This window comes from Scyliorhinus canicula, chromosome 9 (genome assembly GCF_902713615.1).
Source record: "Scyliorhinus canicula chromosome 9, sScyCan1.1, whole genome shotgun sequence".
In the NCBI taxonomy this organism is placed as follows: Eukaryota; Metazoa; Chordata; class Chondrichthyes; order Carcharhiniformes; family Scyliorhinidae; genus Scyliorhinus; species Scyliorhinus canicula.
The window spans coordinates 89976237-89992800 of NC_052154.1; the positions used below are offsets into that span (position 1 = coordinate 89976237).

The following is a 16564-nucleotide window of genomic DNA, read 5'->3' on the forward strand; positions in this document are numbered from 1 at the left end:
TTACTCCGGGTGCTCCGGTTTCCTCCCACAGGTCCCAAAAGACGTGCTGTTAGTTAATTTGGACATTCTGAATTCTCCCTCTTTGTACCCAAACAGGTGCCGGAATGTGGCGACTAGGGGCTTTTCACAGTAACTTCATTGCAGTGTCAATATAAGCCTACTTGTGACAATAAAGATTATTATTATTATTAGTTTTCCATGCAATTTTACAAAAATAAATTAAAATATTGAGGTTCCAGTCCTGTATCCGAGCCACTGTTGGGGTCTGGTCCAGGATTGTAATGAGGCCAAAAATCAAAACAGTTATTTCTTGGGTGGGAAAGGTGGGGAAGTGGGGTTGCTTCGATCAAAGGCACCCTTCTGAATTTAGGTGCCCCCACACTTAGCTTCAGGTGTCCTCTGGACCTCCCACACCCCGCCTCTCCTCTGAGACCCTGATCACTCCCTTTGTGCCCCCCAGGTCTTCCCTACTCTCCCCTTCAACGAACCTTAGCCTCTGGTGTCCGGACTTTGTAGTGATTTTTACATGGGTATGTACACAAGGGGTTAATGGGAAATTGAAAGATCACTAGGGGACAGCACTGGTGGGTATAAAAGCAGACGCAAGCGGCTCCCTAGCTCTCTTGGTGATTAGGCTGTGACTAAATGAAAATTGCTTATTGTCACGAGTAGGCTCCAATGAAGTTACTGTGAAAAGCCCCTAGTCGCCACATTCCGTCGCCTGTCCGGAGAGGCTGGTACGGGAATCGAACCATGCTGCTGGCCTGCTTGGTCTGCTTTAAAAGCCAGCGATTTCGCTCAGTGAGCTAAACCAGCCCCTGAGAGCAGGAGCATAGATCTAGCTCAGGGCTACTAGTGTGGTCAGACATAGCTACTGTATATAAATGTTAACCTTTCTACTGGTATTGATCTTAAAGTAAGAACTCACGCAGTTGTTAAATTCTGTTACTCAATAAACCTTTCAATACCTCTGGACGGCTTCGAGCCTTCTTCATCCAGCTGCAGAAAGCCTCTGCAGCAACTGGATTGAGTAACACTTGTTACATACAGTAGTGCTACCAAACACACTACAGCAAGGTAACAAAAGAGACTTCGGCTCCAATGTCTTCCTGCAGTTGTTCTTCTGTTCGCTGGAACTCTGCGACTGCAGGGACTGGAGAACTGTTCAGATGGCCGAGAGCTCCCTAAGGCTGGTGAGGGGTGGAAGCCCCACTTGCAGCCACTATGTTCATTTGAGCGTGAAATGGCTGCGGGACACTTGGAATCGATGTGGATTCTTCGGATCTTGGGAAATGAGACTTCGCCATCCGAAAAATTCAGGCTGTAGCTTTGGCTTAATAGTCACAAAATACTCAGAAGTTGTCAAAAAAATAAAGAAATTCAATTTGTATTCTGCATGGGATTCACTTCATGATCTGACTCCCACTCCCACTTCTCACTCCCAGTGTAGACCCTACTGGGAGGATAATTCTCACCAGGCCCTGACTGGGGCCTGCTTTTATCCTATGTCTTAACTGTTGTATTTGGTCCCTTGTACTTTATGAAGTAACTCACCAAACACTTCGATCTGTCCAAGCCAGGATTTTATTGTGTCTCATGTGGTAGGATGGGGCAGCACGGTAGCACAGTGGTTAGCACGGTTGCTTCACAGCGCCAGGATCCCAGGTTCGATTCCCGGTTTGGGTCGCTGTCTGTGCGGAGTCTGCACATTCTCCCCGTGTCTACGTGGGTTTCCTCCAGGTGCTCCGGTTTCCTCCCACTGTCCAAAGATCTGTAGGTTAGGTGGATTGGCCATGCTAAATTGTCTTTAGTATCCAAAAAGGTTAGGTGGGGTTACTGGGTTACGGGGATAGGGTGGAGGGGTGGGGCTTAAGTGGGGTGCTCTTTCCAAGGGCTAGTAGAGACTCAATGGGCCGAATGACCCCCTTCTGCATTGTAAATTCTATGTTTAAAAAAAAAAGATGGCAATCTTATACAGAGCACGTTATCATAGAGTCTAGCTACTCCTCTGGAACTTACACCTTGTGGTGTACATCATGTAATTCACACTGTATAGTATTGCGTTCACACTGTATAGCATTGTGTCCTTGTGGGCTCTGTCTGTGAGCCGTTGCGCGGCTCTGCCCACAGCGGGAGATGAGGAGCTTGTACAGGTCTCCACCCTCGGCTCCGCCCATGGCCCCTCCCACTACCGGAAGTATAAAATGCTGCAGCCTTGTGAGTCTGCCCTCAGTTCTTCTGGTCGCAGGCAGGCTCAGTTGTAAGTCTATTAAAACCACAGTTTACTTCCTATCGTGTCTCGAGTAAATTGATGGTCACATCGCACCTAGCACTGACAAATTACATGTACGATTTATTACCCTCACAATCTTCTTCCGAAGATGGCTGGCTGTGTCTCCCTCTATGTCTGGGTCCCAGGTCACATGACTGCATGTGTCTGTGCGGCCTCCTGCTGGTCGGAATTTGCACACCATCCAACTATGATATAACCCATAGGCATATCACCACATTCACGAGCCCCAGCCTCCGCCTCCGCCTCCTACCAGGGCAGCACGTATTCAATGAGCCCTACTGGGAGATCAATGATTGTTTTCTCATGGTTCTCATGGGGGTTACACTCTGCCAACATTGTGGTTGCCTTGTATCTTCTTCAATAAACCCCTTTTGCTTTGCACCAAATGCTTTCAACGTGTTCATCTTGATTCACCACAGTGGAGCAAGTTTAAAAACTTTGCCCATGGGGAGGCATGTGGCACAGTGGTTAGCATTGGGACCAAGGCACTGAGGACCTGGGTTTGAATCCCGGCCCTGGGTCACTGTCCGTGTGGAGTTTGCACATTCTCACCATGTCTGCGTGGGTTTCACCCCCACAAACCAAAGATGTGCAGGTTAGGTGGATTGGCCATGCTAAATTGCCCCTTAATTGGAAAAAATAATAATTGGGTACTCTAAATTTATAAAAAATAAGTTTGCCCGCAGCGAAGTGCTGCGAAATTGAGAGGGGAAGAAAACGCGCTCCAAGAAGGGAGAACTTCTCTGAAAACTTTGTTGAAAAGTTGGCAGCTAGCAATTCATCAAAGGAAAAGTGAGACAAAACGCCTACATTTAGTGAATTGGAGCCATTTGGCCAGAAGGCTGAGGACTGGAGTCTGTATATAGAACGACTCTAATACTTTTCATGACAAATGAGATCACTGGTGAAGATAAACAGAAGGTGATCCTTCTAACAGTCTGTGGGCCTCAAACATACAACTTGATTAGGAACCTGGGGCGCAATTCTCCGCACTCACGACGGTGCGGAGAATAGCGGGGGTCATAAAATTTTACGGCCACGCTAGTCCGACGCCTTCGCACTATTCTCCCCCCCCCCCCCCACGCCTGACGCCCCATACGAATCGCTGCCGCCGTTTTTTTACGGCCAGCAGCGATTCTCAGCTGGCCGATGGGCCGAGTTCCAAGCCCTTTACGGCTGTTTTTACGAACGGCAAACACACCTGGTCTGGCCGTTCGTAAAAACGGCCGTAAAGTGCCGATTTTTAAAACCATGGCACCGATTGGCACGGCAGTACCACGGCCGTGCCAAGGGTGCCATGGGCCCGCGATCAGTGGGCACCGATCGCGGGCAGCGGGTCCGATACCCGCGCACTCTTTGTCCTTCCGCCGCCCCGCTGTATCACTTCGCGGGGCGGCTGAGGGGCATCCCGGCCCGCGCATGCGCGGGTTTCGCGCAAATGCACGATGACGTCATCCGCGCATGCGCGGGTTGGAGTCTTCCAATCCGCGCATGCGCGGCTGACGTCATATGACGCGTCAGCCGGTGCAAACTCTGGCAAGCGGGCTTAACGAAATTCGTTAAGCCCGCGATGCCGGAGTTTACGGCGGCGGCATGCTAGCCCCTACCGGGGACCTGAATCGGTTCCCGGTCGGAGAGGGGGGGGCTGGCGTCAAACCCGCCCGGATTTGACGCCAGCCTTACGATTTCTCCCTGTGTGGGAGAATCGCGCCCCTGATGTCCCCTCTGGCACCCGACTCGCAGTCCATTGACCAGTGGGACCGTGATTAATCATTTGATATAATTATTTCAGATTCAGGAGATTCAGATTCAGAAGATCCACCGGTGGGTATTTCAAAGAAGTTTGAATATTATGGAATTAAAGAAAAATAAATTAACTGGATTGAGAACTGACTGATTGAGTGAAAGCAGAAAGTGAAAATACAAAGAGAGATTCTACATGGGTGCCACCTCTGTTCAAGCTACTCAACTAATGTATGGACCGTAAGTGAGCAGGACCTCCACTAGGAGGTGGTCATGCATAATCACGTAGCAGCAAGTCTCTACTCACAGTCCAGGGGCATGACAATGTCACTGAACTCCGCCATTATCATATGACAATGAAGGTCTGTGCTTCATATATAAATGTCACTCAGACAGGAATCCACTCGCTGCAAGCCAGCAGCATCATTCTGTTTTTCTGAGAGATGTTTTTTCCTTCCTGCCATGCGTTTGTTGAAACCAGTAATTTAGAGTACCCAATTATTTTTTTTCCCAATTAAGGGACAATTTAGCGTGGCAAGTCCTGCAAATTCCACATAGACAGTGACCCGGGGCCGGGATCGAATCCGGTCCTCAGTGCCGTAGGCAGCAGTACTAACCACTGGGCCACCATGCCGCCCAATGAAACCAGTACTTAATGGCACCCTGGTGAGATCTCCCAGCCATTGACTCCCAGGCGCCAGATGGATCCAGCGACCAGGTTTTTTGGACATGACGATCAAAACTCCTGGAAGATTGACGTATAATTAAGGCATTGATTTTTGTTGTATTTTGTCGTATTTCTATCTTTAAAGGGGATTAAAATTTAAGGGGGGAGAAGTGTTATAGAGTGTTATGATTATGCACCTTCTTATTTAAATCTATTTACATCTATTGCTGATGCCATCAGTAAGTGCTTTCACTTCATCAGTTGTTGTTACCGGTATATTTGTTTTAACAGCCGTTAGTTCTGATTCTTTTCCATGACTATTATTTTAATGTTTAGCTAGTTGGTCCCGTTTTTGAGTCCATACTGTATTTTAAACGTCATTATTTTCATATATTAATTCAGATTTAAATTTCTTAAGAATGTATGTCAACTACGTTTTTGTGGTCAAGTTACCACAGTATGCATGAAATCCTAGTGCATTAAAATAGGTTCCTGCCCTTTCCACCAGAGAGCTTAATCCATCTTTAATCCGTGCCAATTTAATTCTCAATTTTAATCCCGCTCTCAGGAAACTGACATTATGTATCTAGCACAGTTAAGAGCCCTTGTCCGCCTTGTTTCCTGGTCCTGGAAGATTACACACAATATTTCTTGTACATAGCTTCTGATGAGATTACTACATTGTGAGTGGGTTCAGAATAACAGGAGATTGAGGGTCAGAATTGTAATTTCTGAGGAATAAAGCTGAACTTTGATGGAGAACTTTGTGGGGGTAATGATAGAAATGTATGAGCACAATTTGACTTGGGCTGGAAGTGCAGATAATTTGAGGGTTTTGCTGAATGTTAAACAGTAGGTGGGCTGGTGGAGTATGAGTAGTTCAGTCTCATTGAAGGAATCATAGAATCCCTGCAGTGCAGAAGGAGGCCATTCGTCGCATCAGGTCTGCACCAACCCTCTGAAAGAGCACCCTACCTGGGCCCATTCCCCTACCCTATCCCTGTAACCCCATCTAACTTTTGGACACGAAGGGCAATTTAGCAAAGCCAATCCATCTAACCTGCACATCTTTGGACTGTGGGAGGAAACCGGAACAGCCGAACGAAACCTACGCAAATAGTAAACCCATGTAATAGAACGTGAAAACTTCACAAGGGCAGTCACCCAAGCATGGAATGGGACCTAGGTCCCTGGTGCAGTGAGGTAGCAGTGCTAATCATTGTGCCAGGGAATGTGAAGGCTTCAGCTCCAGCAAGGGTGAGTTACCCAAGCCTTGAATTCAAGCACCATTAAACAACGAGCAAAGATTAGAACTAGCAGACGCATATAAGGTAGGTGACTAGTCAGTCTATTAGCTGGAGAATGGTGCACCAACAAAACCAAAACAGAAAATACTGTTCACAGAAGAATCACAGAATAGTACAGCAAGGCCGTTCGGCCCATCGAGTCTGCACCAAATCATAAAAACTCCTGACCTGCCCACCTATCCCATTTGCCAGCATTTGGCCCATAGCCTTGAATGTTGTGATGTGCCAAGTGCTGATCCAGGTACTTTTTAAAGGATGTGCGGCAACCCGCCTCTACCACCCTCCCAGGCAGTGCGTTCCAGACCGTCATCATCCTCTGGGTAAAAATGTTTTTCCTCAAATCCCCCCAAAACTTCCTGCCCCTGACCTTGAACTTCTGTCCCCTCGTAACTCATCTTCCAACTAAGGGGACCAGCTGCTCCTTATCCACCCTGCCCATGCCCCTCACCAAATAAAGGATTTCATAAATGAAACCGAACACTGATATTTCTACAAAGATAAAACATTCCAAAATTTGATAGACAACACTAATAATAATTAAAACTATAATTTAAAGCGAAAAAGGAACTATTCTGATTACGTTTTGCAGATTAGTATCTAGATATGGATCAGCAATTTCTGCTCCAGCTATGGTTGTTAATTGTTTTCCTGGCAATCAATAGTTCCGAACTAAGATTAGAAACTTAAATAAATTTTGTTCATAAAATCAAATCAAATTTTGAAGTGAAAACCAGTTTGGTTCAAGGACTTAGATGGACAAAAGTCAAGCACCTGCTCATCGATTAATTTATTTAAATGTCACACAAATGCGCCAATAAATTTGCAACGAACACCAGGCAGCGTGATTTCAAGTTAACTGTTTGAGTATTTTGAGATACAGTACCATCCTCAGTATTATTCTATTTCCTAAAGTCTCTTTGCCCGCTTGTTCCCACAGTTGTATTCATCCTTAAAATATTGCTGTGATGTTCGTTTTGTCCTCATAAATCAATGTTTGGTTGATGCAAGGATAACTATTCAACTTAAAAAACAGTCCTGAAAAGTAATGCATATTCCCCAAAGCTGCCAATAATGAGTTGCATGCAATAAGTTGCCAGTAATGAGCTTGCGATAGTGCAAACTGCAGCAGAAATGGCACCGAGTAATCCCAAAGGTAGACTGAATTAAGGTAGCTCTGCTAATGAAGTGCCACTGATTTTTGTAAAGCTCAGTAAAATTCTGAAAAATTAATCCTCGTCAAAAAGTTTCAGCAGGAGACAAAGCTTAAAAGCCTGAATTTTGGGCTTAGTGTTGTGAATAAATTTGTGTTGGTCCCCTGTTTTTAATGAGCTTCTCTGATATTGATGTTAAGGGATTGGACCTTTGATATCAGTCTGAATCTGTCTCCTCTTTCTTCTCATGCTCAGCAAGACAATTTACACAATTTTCTCTGTTTTAAGACTCCTCCAGCGAAATCAGAGAGCATTTAGTTTCTTTTATAAATTTAGAGTACCCAATTCATTTTTTCCAATTAAGGGGTAATTTAGCATGGTCAATTCATCTACCCTGGACATCTTTGGGTTGTGGGGGCAAAACCCACGCAAACACGGGGAGAATGTGCAAACTCCACACGGACAGTGACCCAGAGCCGGGATTGAACCTGGGACCTCGGTGAGGCAGCAGGGCTAACCCACTGCGCCACTGTGCTGCCCTCCATTTAGTTTGTTTTGACCTTTGTCGCCCATATTTTGTTCTTATTTTTGATTGCATTAAACATGGATCAGAAGTTACCTGCTCAGGGAACGGATTAGAGAAGCTCATTGGTCATGTACCGGAGAAAGCAGAATCCACTTTGTGTTTAAACATGAAGATCAATGGGGATCAGGTTGCACGGTGGTTTTTCACAAATCCTCCTATATGTGACATCTGTAGGAAATGATTTTGCACAGTTCTTATACAATCACGCACAAACCATGTCAGAATTGATAGTCTTATTCAGAGAGGCTACTCTTGGGAGTACCGAGATGTTACTTGAAAGTGTTCCATTCCCAGCACTCAGATTCCTCACATTGCTGAACAAAACAGTTCACCAAAAGCAGGTAAGTTCTTAATGACACATCTTCTTTGCTTTGTAGCATGATTTCTATTTTAATTCATTCATGGGATGTGGGTGTCAGCATGTCTAGTTGCTCCTGAGAAGCTGGGGAGGTGAGCTGCATTCTTTAACTGCTGAGGTCCATGTGCTACAGAGACATCCACAGTGCTGGAAGGGCCAATGTTTTCAGGTTTTGACCAGTGATGATGAGAGAACATCAATGATTTATGTCCAAGTTGAGATGGTGTGTGACTTTGCAGACAGTGCACACTGTGCGTCTCCTCATTAATATATTGACGTTAATATATTGGGTGAAACTGCCCTTAAAGTAAAAACATCTTCATTCAACATACATATTTAACTGAAATGTTTTTTGTCTTTGCTGCTTCTTCCCCTAGGAGTTCAACGATCAACTTGGTATACTTTATTCCAGTCCAGAGCCTTACGGAATTATTGACTCCTGTGCCACTGTGGAGATTCCTTTAATAGTGCAGGCACAGTATATTGGAGAACTAAATACAGAAGTATCTATTGCCCTATTTGGAAAAAGTCAATTACCTCTTGTGAGTTTTTTCTGTTTAAGACAAATTAATTTACTCTTGAGTGGGAGTGTGGTCAGTCCTTCTCTATCTGCTTACTGTCAGTAACTGTGTATATGTTCAGACAGGATCACTCATTTTGGCACAGTCATAAATCATGCAATGGTTTGCCAATATGGTTTCAATGTACATGTTGAGCAAAAGTTCTGAATTCACAACGAAGGAGACAGGTCAGAAAGCAAAGTTAGATTGGAGCAAAGCAAGTGGAGGAAATAGCATAACTTGAGTAATTTTAATCCTGTCCCTCTGTCATATTGCCAACTAGCACCTTCCTCAGTATCAATGTGGCTCTAAATTTATGTCACCTTTCTTTTCCCCCTCTCCATCCTCTTGTGAAGATACTGACACTTGTAGGGCCACAGATCCATGAACACCAGCTGCATGTCTGTTGTCTCAGTTGAATGGGTATTATGTTGAGCCTATACCTGTCAAATGGAGGCAGGATTTTACTCACCCACTCCGAGATTAAATGTTGCTTTGAATGAGTTTGAAACCATCAGCTGTTTGTTGCTCCGTGCGACAGCACTTGGTGTATTCACCCACTAAGTCAAAGGGAGAACCAGATTAATTAATTCAAATTTCAAACCACATTGCAAGAGAATAAGGCTGCCAACTTCCACAGATCTCCCACACTAATGTGAAACACTGATTGAAGAAGTCTAATTGATGTCTCTTCTTCCCATGAGATTCTAATATTCAGGACTTTGTTGGTGGCAGGCCAAATGCTAAGGTGGCGAAAAACAAAATGAGCACAGATCTTAACCCTTATAACAAGGGATAGAGCAAAAGTAAGAAAGTTATGCTATGCCTTTATGGGGGTGATTCTTTCCCTCGCGTCGCGCCTGGCGCACCTCCCCCTATTGCTGGAGAATAAATGGTGTTCGTGTTAGGTGCCGACCAGAGCATGAAGCTTCCATCCAGCCCAGGGCACTGGTCACAATCTAGTTCACATTCTCACTGGGCTTGAATAAGACTGACATATTTAAATGAGTGTTTAAACTGCCAGTGCAGCATGAGGCCGGCAGCAGTCACTACCGGTTTCCATCAACTGCTGGATTCTCTGCTGCTCGATGCCAGCAGCGAGATTCACAATCGGGTGGAGAATGTTGTGTGGAGCAAAAGATGATATTTGTGCCTGGCGAGTCACTGAATGCTCTACCTTCCATGATGGTCCACCCTGTCACCCCTCTCAGGAGAGAGTCACGCAGGCGTGAATTGGTGCAAATATTTACGAGCAGGCCCAGGTACCATGGCTGTTGAGGGCGAGCAAGAAAGTACGAAACTTCTCAAAACTTTTCGGCCGTGCTTGGGGGTGTCTGCCTGGACCTCGGAGAGAAGCGTGGAAAGACTTGGTTGCAAGTGGGAGGACACGGAGTGTCCTTCTTAGGATCGGAGTGGCCTGGCTCAGACCCCCATTGCTGCATTATTTCATTTAAACCCATCCTAGTTGCAACTTACAGATTCCTGGCTATTGAGAATTCTGACTGCTCACTGTATCCTGTATATGCTCTGAGGGCTTCTGGCCAAATGGGAACTCACCCAGCCTGCCTCTCTGGAAACCCTCATATCCCAGCAGTATCATCAAGGGGATGGAGGTGGCCATGCTGAGTTGGCAGCCCACCTGGTGTTGGCACTCCTCAGAAGCACAGCCTCATAGAGGATGCAGGGGATTTGCAGAGCTCATCCTAAACAAAGGACATGCGCACCATAGCCGTTGGAACCATCCCTCGTACACCACACCTCTCAGAGTATAAGACCCACCAGTGACAATATCAGCTAACCCAGCCCTGAGGATCATAAGCTATCTCCAAGGCCTGCCTGTCCACTGCCCCCTTGATCCCATCCATTATGTCGCCCTCCGAGCACCGATTCAACAAGGGGTGCCCTTCATCAATAGGAAGGGGATCCACTCCATGATTGCAGTTGGTGTGCGACCACATCATGCAGGTCTGCGCCCGACCTCCGGGTACCGTTCCCGACGCTTACACCTTGTTGGTTCCTGGCACCTTCAAGGCACTCCTCTGGGTCTGGGTGACAAGAATTACCTGCTGAGAGCTTGGCTAATGACACCTGTCTGACATGGAAACCCATTATCACGATGCCCATGCAGCAACCAGGAGCTTCCTCAAATGATGCATCGCCACTACCCTCGCCCCCTCCACTCCCTCCCAGAACAAGGATAGAATCCCCCTCATTCTCACATTTCACCCCACCAGCCTCCGTATGCAAAGCATAATCCTCCATCATTTTCGCCAACTCCAGTGTGATGCCACCACCAAACACATCTTTCTTTCACTCCCTCTGTCAGCATTCCGCAGAGACAGTTCTCTCCGAGATAATCTTGTCCACTCCTCCACCACACCCAACACCTCTCCCATTACAATGGGACCTTCCCATGCAATCGCAAAATGTATAACACCTGCCCCTTTACCGCTTCCATGCTTAACATCCCAGGCCCAAAACACTCATTCCAGGTTAAGCCGCATTTCACTTGCACCTCTTCCAATTTGGTCTACTGCATTCGCTGCTCCCAATGTGGTTTCCTCTATATTGGAGAGACCAAACGCAGACTGGGTGATCGCTTTGCTGAGCATGTTCGATCTGTGCGCATTCAGGACCCTGTCCTTCCCGTTGCTTGCCATTTTAACAAAAGACCCTGCTCCCATGCCCACATGTCTGTCCTTGGCCTTCTGCAATGTTCCAGTGAAGCTGAACAACATCTCATCTTCCAGTTAGGCACGCTACAACCTTCCGGTCTCAACATCAATTTCAATAACTTCAGGTGATTAGCCCCACCTCGACCCAATTGTTTTCATCCCATTTCATTTTAACTGTCTTTTACCATTTTTCTCTCTCTCTTGTCTTTCTTTATATATATTTACCTTCCCGCTCCCCCATCTTATCTACTTTTCCTTACCCTTTCTCCCCTTTGCTCCCCCCTCCCTCCACATCTACATCTGATGTTAGTTACTCTTCAGTTTGGCCTTTCACACCTTTTGTTCTCTCTGGAGACTGCCATTAGCACTCTTTCTCCTTGATTTCTGTGGCTATTAGCATCCCGTTTCCCTGGGTTTCTGTGGCTATCACTCATCTTTTATTCTCAGTCAACAGTATAAATATTTCCCACTTTCTCTGTTTTTACCTTTGACAATGGGTCACTTGGACTCGAAACATTAGCTCTTTTCTCTCCCTACAGATGCTGCCAGACCTGCAGAGATTTTCCAGCATTTTCTCTTTGGTTTCAATGGCTGCACTGCTCTGGTGGAGCGCTCCAATATAGTCTTGAGGAGTGTCTTGAGCATTGTGTTGGCCTTCTCCATCCTTCAAAACAGGAGGATCCGGGCATGGAACCTAAGCTGGCACGACAGGCTGCCCACCGTGTGATCCAGGGGCGCCACACATGGGACAAACCATCACCTCCCGACTTACCAACTCAAATGCCTGGCCACAGGCAGATTTGCTGCATGTCCCACCTGTTCCACCGCCCCCCCACCCCCCCAATGGAGCCCCCTTCCCCAGAACCCCTCACCCCTTCCCTGTCCTTCAGTGTTTTACTCCAACTTCCCTGTCCCTCAGTCCCTCACACTGCCTCCCTTGTCCCGCTGTCCTACACCCTACACTCCCTGTCCCTCAATCCTTCACTCCATTTTACCCCTCCCTCAGTCCTTCACCACGCCCCCCCCCCCTCCTCTACCAGGGTCATACCAGCGTTACCACAGGGTGTGAGCCCTGGGTTGGCAATATTACCAGGTCTTGTCCATGGGTCAGACAATTCACTGTGAGGTGAGCTCTGGTGCTCCTCATTGTTCGACCAAGTCTGACTCCTGTCTTTAGGATAACATAATAACAGATCCCTAACATAATCCCTGCAGATGTGTTGGCAAATCCTTCTCACAGGCCCATCTATCTTGGAGGATGGGGGGGGGGGGGGGGGGGGGGGCGGTACAGGAGATGGTGAACAGTTAAGATAATTCACTGGAGATGCTGTCATACAAGGCAGGCTCACGCTGTGGGACGTTCATGTGCCATGTTGAATTAACCAATAATTCTTAAAAGAATACCCAAAATCCCAATAATTACAGTCACCACATTTATAAATGTAAACACAATTAATTTGTATTAATAGCAATAACTATAATTAAATATGATGTGGAGATGCCAGCGTTGGACTGAGGTGAGCACAGTAAGAAGTCTTACAACACCAGGTTAAAGTCCAACAGGTTTGTTTCAAACACGAGCTTTTGGAGCACTGCTCCTTCCTCAGGTGAATGTGAGGAAGGAGCAGTGCTCCGAAAGCTCATGTTTGCAACAAACCTGTTGGACTTTAACCTGATGTTGTCAGACTTCTTACTATAATTAAATAGGCAGAAAATACAACTGGTTAACAATGATTTAATTCCTAACCCCCAATCTTACTCGCTCCCCCTCCTAAACAAAACACAAGACAGACAAACACAGAGGGGAAACAGGGGCGTAAAGGAAAATAATACGAAAAGTAAAAAGGATAAAAGTTGCTGTTTCAGACGGAAGTCTTCCAATGCATCTTTTAGTCTAGGCCTTCAGTTCGATATTCTTGCTTTCCGTCTCTAATGGTTTTTACTGTAGATTCCTCAGTATCACAAGACTTCTCTGCAGATTCAGAAACCAGCAGGTAGTAAACCTTCATGAAGAATGAGAGAGAAACTCACTGATTCCTCTCTCGGCCTCCGAGAGAGTTCTGTTTCCTGAGTCCTCTGAAAACATCCCACCTGACTGAAGCTAATCACTGTCTGCTGCCAGGCAGAATACGGTCTTTGGCCAATCTATTGGCCGCCAGCCAACCAATTAAACTGAATCCCTCTGATCTCTCAAGTGCCATAAAGTCTGAGTTCTTATGTTAAAAATCTAAATCTTCATAGCACAATGTCCCCTGCTCGACTTAAAGGTATATGCCCATTAAATAGCCATGGTTCAAAAATATGACAACAACAAAGTAAAAGAAATGGGAACTATGGGAATCAACAGGAAGGGCCCTTACACCGCCTCATCCCCCACAATCTCCCCACCCCCCTCCCATCCAGCAAATGCAAAGCACTCCTCCCGAGTCCATCTTTCACACCTGTCATACAGAGGTTAGAGGCAGGTTGGACTGGTGGTGCAAAAGTGTTTGATGGTGACCATGTACAATGTGTGCCCTGACGCTTAACTCTAGTCTAGCTTAAGTGCCATCTATCTTCCTTATCTCATGTGGCCTATTGCTCCTTCTACGTGTTTCCCCAGATAGTGGCATCAAAAGTGGAGGCGGCCTGCTGCGAGCGTCGCCCTCTGACCTGTGATACCCTTGGCGACTGTTCTCAGGAGGGCCTTGGCCTGGATGGACTTGGCCAGCTTTTGGGTGTTAGAAGTGACGACATGTCACCCTATTTTGTCCGCTGCCCATGAGATCTGCCAGTGTCAGGTGGAGGCTATTGGGAAAGCAAATGTTCCAGCAACTGCCCTGTGGAGGCACCTGCATGGGCCCCATCACTTCTCCTCCCTCAGGATGCTCACTGGCCTCCAGTCTACCATATGGGATAGAGGTAAGGCTGGAGTGTGCTCTGGAGGTGCCATCGTCATCTGGCATTGCCAATCCTTGAGGCCTGCCCTTATCTGAGCCTCATTTGAGCCGTGGTCTCAATACCCTCAACCATTGTGCACTGAGACTGTGTCATGTCCCTCACTGCCCTGTCATGTCCCTCAGTGCCTTGGTCTTGACTCTCTATGTGTGTGACATGTCCCTCTGTGACCGGCCATGTTCAGTCAGCACCCGGCCAATGGACTCAGCCATGACCCTTTGTGAATGTGCCAAGCTCTGGAGCGCCACAGCAATATCCATCTGTACCTGGGACATGTCCGCCTGTGACTGGTCTCCCCTGTCCTGGGCTTCAGTCATGGCTAACACAATGTGCCCCAAGCCTGACACATAGCTCTGACATATTTCCCAGGCCTTCCACCCTGGACGTCACGTTTTCAATGTTGCCCTGGGTACCACGCATTGTCGGCAACATCTGCGCCTGAAGATGGTTGGACTCCTCCTGCTGCACCTGCAGGCATTGGAAACTTGCTGACACCCCCTCCTGTAAATTCTGGTTCTGCATCTGCCCCAGTTATGGGATCATATTTTCCAGAAGCGAGATACCTGTCTAGACGACCAATGTTCCCTGGGATCAGGCAGCCCTCCGACCGTTCATCCCTTGGAAGACCTGACGTTCCCATGATGTGCTGCAGCATGTTTGGTGTGCACCACAGGAGCCTGATCACTAACATTACCCATCTCTGCAATGTTGGATGGTGCAGGTGTCAACAGCATGGAAACGTCATTGTCTTCTCCAAAGTAATGCTCCCGGGTGTGCTGGGGATGTGGCTGGGATAGCGGATCCATATGGCCCAGTCTTACCTCATGGTGATCCTGCAAATTAAAAGGCATGGGTGGAAATCCTGGGAAGGTCTGGTCTGTGGAAGATAGGCGACTCACTTGCAATCAGGTGAAATGAATGGAGGGATTTGGAATATTGGATTATAAATATTGGTCAGTTTAAGAGTTGAAAATGTGCTTTCAGCCTGGAGAGTTCATTTGTTTTTCAGCTTGGTGAAATGATGTCATTACTGAGTGAAACTAAAGGATTCAGAGAGACATTTTGAAAAGATTTTGGAGAGAAGTTGAAGTCTGATTTGGCAACCCTTGTTTTGCCCACAAGTAAAGGCAGTTTTCTCTCACAGTAGGATAGGTTTAAAAAAAAGATTAATAATATTTAAATCAGAGCAGTCTTGTCTGAGGACAAAGAAGAAGCTGAAACAAGCCAGTTAAAACAGCTTTTTCAAGGCTTCCAGCCAGAGTCTGGAACCCAAAGCTTTTCTGTAGAGCAAGTATTATTTTATCCCATGCTGATTTGAAGGTGGATTGAGAGCTGTATGTTGCTTTTCTTGTTGTTTAACAGAGAGGTGAGTAGGATTGTTTAAGGGGTAATTGTAAGGTTTTTTTGTGTCAAGTTAAAGAGTTTAATATTGTACTCATAATAAAGTTTTGTTTTAAAATACCAAATCCCAATTTCTTTGTGCAATCACTCCTGGAGGGAAACATTCTTTCCACACAGTCTTACAAAATGAACTAAACTATTGGGGTTTCGGTCCAATATCCTAGCCACTATTAGGGTCTGGTCTAGGATCATAATAAGGACTTTTGTATTGCATTGGGCTCTCACTTGTTTGATGCATTCCGACCTCTATCGCAACCACTGCCCTCACCTCAGCCTCCCCTGTGAGATGCAAGACCCTTTCCTCCAAGGGGTCTGGATCAAATGTCAGAAATTCCCCCTCCCATATTCTGGCACTCGCGCTTATCATGGGCCGCCTTATCCTTGGAGACACAGAAAGGACATAGTGAGACGCTGCGAGGTGAGTTCTATGTGGGGAGGGGGTCTGCAGCTGGTGGCATGTATGTGCAAGACGCCTAGCCAAAGAGGGCAGTACATGTGTTGGGGCTGGTGGAAGGTGGGGTGTAAGGGAGATGCAGGTAGATAGGGTATTGTTGGCCTCTAGGGGATTAGGTGGTGATGTGAGGAGTTAGGGACGGGAGTGATGCCAGGGACTCACCAAGCTACCCTAAGAAGATCATTAATCTTCTTCTGGCAGTGCATGCCAGTCCTCCTGGTGATGCTGCCAGGACTGACAGCCTCTGCCACCTCTTCCCAGGTCCCTTGTACACCACCCGCCACCAGCCCGACACATGTATTGCCCTCTTTGGCTAGGAGTCTTGCACTCATCTCCCAGGTGCTGTTCAGTAGGGTAGGCTACAGTGTAACCTGGGAAAGAGGGCTTCCCTCCTCTGCTCGATGACATAGAGCATGTGCTCAATCTTGGATT

At 46.7% G+C, this 16564-nt stretch overlaps 1 protein-coding gene across 1 annotated transcript in view; it reads left to right on the forward strand.

The window, feature by feature from the left end:
* The window catches only part of hydin (HYDIN axonemal central pair apparatus protein), a 1231368-nt gene that overhangs the window by 574904 nt on the left and 639900 nt on the right, over nucleotides 1-16564 (forward strand). Inside the window, exon 18 of the mRNA XM_038807144.1 lies at nucleotides 8483-8647. Within this exon, the coding sequence (XP_038663072.1) occupies nucleotides 8483-8647 (165 nt within the window). The remainder of the gene's footprint in view (nucleotides 1-8482; nucleotides 8648-16564) is intronic.